This window comes from Sprattus sprattus (genome assembly GCF_963457725.1).
Source record: "Sprattus sprattus genome assembly, chromosome: 19".
In the NCBI taxonomy this organism is placed as follows: Eukaryota; Metazoa; Chordata; class Actinopteri; order Clupeiformes; family Clupeidae; genus Sprattus; species Sprattus sprattus.
In genome coordinates, this window is record NC_137917.1 from 4395332 (window position 1) to 4400049 (window position 4718).

A 4718-nucleotide genomic window follows, 5' to 3' on the forward strand; every position below is an offset into this window, starting at 1 on the left:
TCCTCGCTTGATATAAACTGTGCCCGCCATATGAATGAAACTTTACATCAAAGTGCCGAAAGGGGCTTCATGAGACTCAGAATGCACTTTGCAAATGCTATATTTGGAATGACCACTCATTAAAAAAAAAAGAAACTTGACCTCTTTTGTATGGCCGATGTAGAAAAACAACAAAACAAAAACAATGATATTAAAAAAAAAAAAAAAAAAAAAAAAAAAAAAAAAACACTTGCACACTACAGTGATACCTATGATACAAAGGAAACTGAAAACAAAAAAAAAATAGAAAAGACCATTTCACGTTTCTCTTCTACAGCTTAGTTCTGGGACACGGCAGCTCAGCTTCACAGGACAGTGCTTTAGTCGTCATCCTCATCATCGTCGTCATCGTCACCTTCGTCAACTGGGTCCCGCTTCCGTTTCTCTCCTTGGGCTACAGCTCCATCGACATCTAGAGGAGACCAATCACACAGCTCAGCTTCACACACAACTTCTCAATCCTACACCCAGCTCCAACACTACATCAATAAGTAGGATGTGACCACGGCCAAAACATACAAAATATGAAACATGTCAAATGACAAAGAAACGTGCGTTGTGTTCAAATACATAAATGGAAAAATTGAAAACAATAAAAAAAAAAATGCAGTTTTTAAAGCACAAACTAGAAATAAAACTCACCACCATCAACGTCATCCTCCTCTTCCTCTTCTACGTAGTCGTCATCATCTTCCTCGTCCTGTCAATAGTATTTGATGTGAAACATGGAATTTTCACAATACATATTTCACCATACAGACCTTAAGCGCAAAGGATATTAAATGACCACTGATTACCTGGATCCCATCCTTCATGAGGTAGGACAGACCGACCTCCTCTTCACCATCTGACACCTCATCATCTGAGACGTCATCATCGGAGAGATCATCGTCGTCATCATCTCCAACCCCAGGGACTTCGCCGTCATCCTCTTCCTCATCTGTAAAAAACAAAACAAGCCGTGTCTTTACCATCTTCAGGTTCAACTCCCCATAACATAGAGGTACGTCTGGGTGGTCAGCACATCACCAATTCTGTACAATCACATGATTTCTTTTTCTATCTGCCTGGACTGATTTAGCAATTGGAACCTCACACAACAAGTTTCATAACTGATTATGCTAAAGGGAATAGTGACTAATATTCAAATAATTCTGAGCGATTATCAAATAGTATTTTTTGCTGAAAATGCCCGTCCCTAAGGGCTTCCATAGTACTTTGTCCACTAGGGATGGTTTGGTGTGCATCACATTTCTGGGCCACAGTAAGGTCTCCATCATTATATTTACTTAAATTAAAATTGCATCATCCTTTAAACAATGATCTATTTATTTTGTGCAACATGCATGCAGTATGCAGTTTGGGAAACTATAGGAAAATGACATAATGTAATATCTGGGTTCACGTGTGTGTATTAAACTGTAGGGGGCGTACCCAACGGAGTATGTACCCAGCCATGTACTATTGCATCCCCCAACCTCAACACACCTTCATTGTCATCCTGGTCAAACCCATCCAGGAAGGTCAGCTGAGGCAGCAGCTCAAAGACGTTCTCCCTGTAGTCATCCTTCGAGGTGACGTCACAGTTAAACAGGTCCAGCCTCTTCAGACTCTTGAGGTTTTTCTGCAGGAAACAGAGTAAAAGCTTGAATGTGGAAAAGACTTTACACAGGACACGACAGCGTCACATACACCACAGTATACATCTTTGATGAAAAAGGCAGTGTTATATTAAATGACTTTTCCGGTGACAATCTAAGGGCTGGCTTTTCCTCTGTGCCTGGATGAATCCAAAGGAAACGTGCAAAGAGGCCGAACCGAGGAAACGGTTTGACTAAATCCTTCTGCACAACTCACCAGCGCTTCCACTGCGTTCGGCTCCTTGATGTCGTTTCCACTCAGAACCAGATAGGTCAGATTGGGACATTTCTCTGACAAGGTCTTCAGGCCCCCCGAGATGACGTTATCGCTTATGTCCAACTGCACAGAGTGAGCAGTTAATGGTGTGAATAGGTTTGCAGTTGAATACACCCAACAAGGAAACGTTTCCGTTCAATGTGAAGTAGTAAGCACATTTACAATATAATACATAACTACAAAACATAATGATCAGAGATAATGAAACTAACATTCATTAACAACGAAGATTGTCCTGTGCAACTCTGGAAGCTCCACTGGAATTTGTTTGTGGTTGTTTTTTTTCTTCAAAGCAGTACCATTCAAACTCACCTTGCGAAGCTTCAGCAGCGATGGCAGTTTGGCCAGAGAGGTCAGTCCAACGTTCACCATACTCAGAAACTCCAGCTCTTTGTATTCATCAGACAGGCCCACTATCTCTCCGTCACTAGAGCGGCTGTTGTCCACAACAAGCTCAAACACCTGTGGAAGCAATACAGTCAGTCAGTGCCATTAAAGGTGGCCTGGGACACTATTCCAAATACACTTTTTTGTCAAACTTATCAAATTGCTCCTGGCCATATTCAAGCGGCCTGTTCTGTTCATGCACTTAAATTCAAGTGTAAATTAGAAATAATGCCATGCACCATTCCTGCCAATCAAGATGTTGCTTCGGAAGCATTGGGAGGTGGGTGAAATTTAATTGGCTATTGAGCTCATACATTCTACATGCATTTTTCAATAAAAGCAGTGAGTAGGGTCCAAATAAGAGTATGCAGACCACCTAGACATAACATACCAAGACGTCTGCAGCTGTATGACGAGAAGACGCTTTACCGAGCTAACTGTGCTGCGCTTCCTTGTTATGTGGGAAACCTTTTCCGTCAAAAGGAGGTGACAGTGCACTTGGACGAATCCGTCGCAGCATCGAGGAACTATGATTAATGATAAATACATCCAAAACTAATCGCGAATAAGTGTTACGATGTAACATCACAAGTAACAAGCCACCTTTGGTGCATCAGAATGTTAACTCGACTAGTCAACGTTAGTCGCATTAGTGTTTGTTTACAAACGCACCTGCTGCATGAAAGTTGTAAATACTCCGTGGCGTTAGGAGTAATGCTGTGTTCACGACACGTCGGAAACTGAGAAAATAACGATGCAAGCTCCGACTTGAACACACTTGAACACAAGTCAGACTTTTCCCCCGAAAAGCGGATATTCTGCGCCTCGATTTAACCGACTTGACGTCACAACTTCAACCATGGCGACCTCCATTATAACAGTAATATTTCATTCATTTTAACAAGTCGTTTACAATGGTATGTGATGTTTGCATTCTTCATTTCTACATTAGTGAAGTTGCCGCGGTTACCGCTTTTTCAAACATGTTTGGAATAACTGATATTAGCCTAATCGAACATGGTTGGCTATTGATATGATTTAAACGAACACAAATGCTAATGTAAGGTTAACATAGTTCAGAGGGCAAAAGGGTTGCTGTGTGCAGTTAGACTGTTTAAACAAGTTGAACAGGTAAACGCATGGTCTTCCAAAGGCGAAAGTTCCCAAATTGGGTTTACGTTTTTTCCGTTGTTTTGAACGCAGCATAAGAGCGGCAAACACTAGGAGGGAACTACCCACGGTTAAGACGCCTGTCTAATGCCTGTAGGTTATGCATTTAGGCCTGCATGTTTATCCATGGTAGTTTAACACAAATAACCATTCATCCCCAATGGGCGAACCGAAATTGGTTACCAAATTCAAGAGCTTTAATTGGGCGTAAGGGACGTTGCTTGTATCTAATTTAGCCGGGTAGGTTAGCAAGTTAAATGACGTTAGCTGCCTCGCTAAACAACGCGCCCTCAGGTTGCACTGGGACTGGCTCAGACACCAAGTTCACAAACAATGCTTCAGGCACTGTGGTCAGTTATCCATGTAGCTCATCATTTGACAGACTCCGAAAATCCTCAATTCATGAAACTAACGTAACATACAACCGTTACATCAAGGTTTTTTTTTCTGTGCCTCTTACTTCGATTTTAAAGGAAGCGTGCTAACCAGCTAACCTAGCCAAGGCAGATAACCGCGTTTTTTCCTGGCTTCGTCTCGACTGCTTGAAGACTCGGGACCATCTTTATTGAAGAACTCACGAATTTAGTCGAATATTAAATTCGTTTGTTTTCACACTATACCACACTACGTTTCACATCATGCATAATGCAAAGTTTAAGCTACAGCTTAGTACTCCCCGTTGTTGTTTACTATGTCTGTAGACTTCTTCAAGGCTGGCTTGCAAGCCAAGTTGCCAAACATTAGACGTAAAGGGCTAACGCTAGCTAGCATCAAAATGCTTATGAATAGTCCAAATCCCATACCTCTTCCGGGGCCCGACTCCCAACTTCTTTTTCTACTCTCTTCTTCAAATCCATCTCTGAGTTGGTTTAAAGAAACTTCAAGGTCGAAATCCAATCAAATTAAAATTAAAGAAAGAGAAAGTGTTGAGCTTGGACAATCCGCGCACTGTTAGTCAATGGCCGCAACACGATAACTAAGCCACCATGTTAACTCCAAACCAAACCCCTTTGGTAAACCACGCCTCTTTTACGTTGGTAGGAGGTCAGTTAATGTTTGAACAACTGTATTGGTCGACGGGTTTGCATCCTTGAAAACGTCATATTAATTATCATAATATGGCAAAAGTCTGCATAGGGATAGGCCAGAGTGACATGGATAATCAATAGAAGTTCACCAATGAGTTTATTGTTATGGCTTTTTTA

General features: G+C 41.6%; 1 protein-coding gene across 1 annotated transcript; it reads right to left on the reverse strand.

Moving 5' to 3' along the window:
• Nucleotides 1–234: 234 nt before the first annotated feature.
• LOC308380028 (acidic leucine-rich nuclear phosphoprotein 32 family member E-like) lies at nucleotides 235–4493 on the reverse strand. Its single transcript, XM_080857308.1, has 7 exons — nucleotides 4317–4493; nucleotides 2269–2418; nucleotides 1897–2019; nucleotides 1528–1663; nucleotides 837–979; nucleotides 682–739; nucleotides 235–451 (listed from the first exon to the last, which is right to left on the reverse strand). Exons 1-7 carry the CDS (start codon nucleotides 4368–4370, stop codon nucleotides 360–362), a joined length of 756 nt encoding a protein of 251 aa, XP_080713434.1. The 5' UTR covers nucleotides 4371–4493; the 3' UTR covers nucleotides 235–359.
• Nucleotides 4494–4718: the final 225 nt, after the last annotated feature.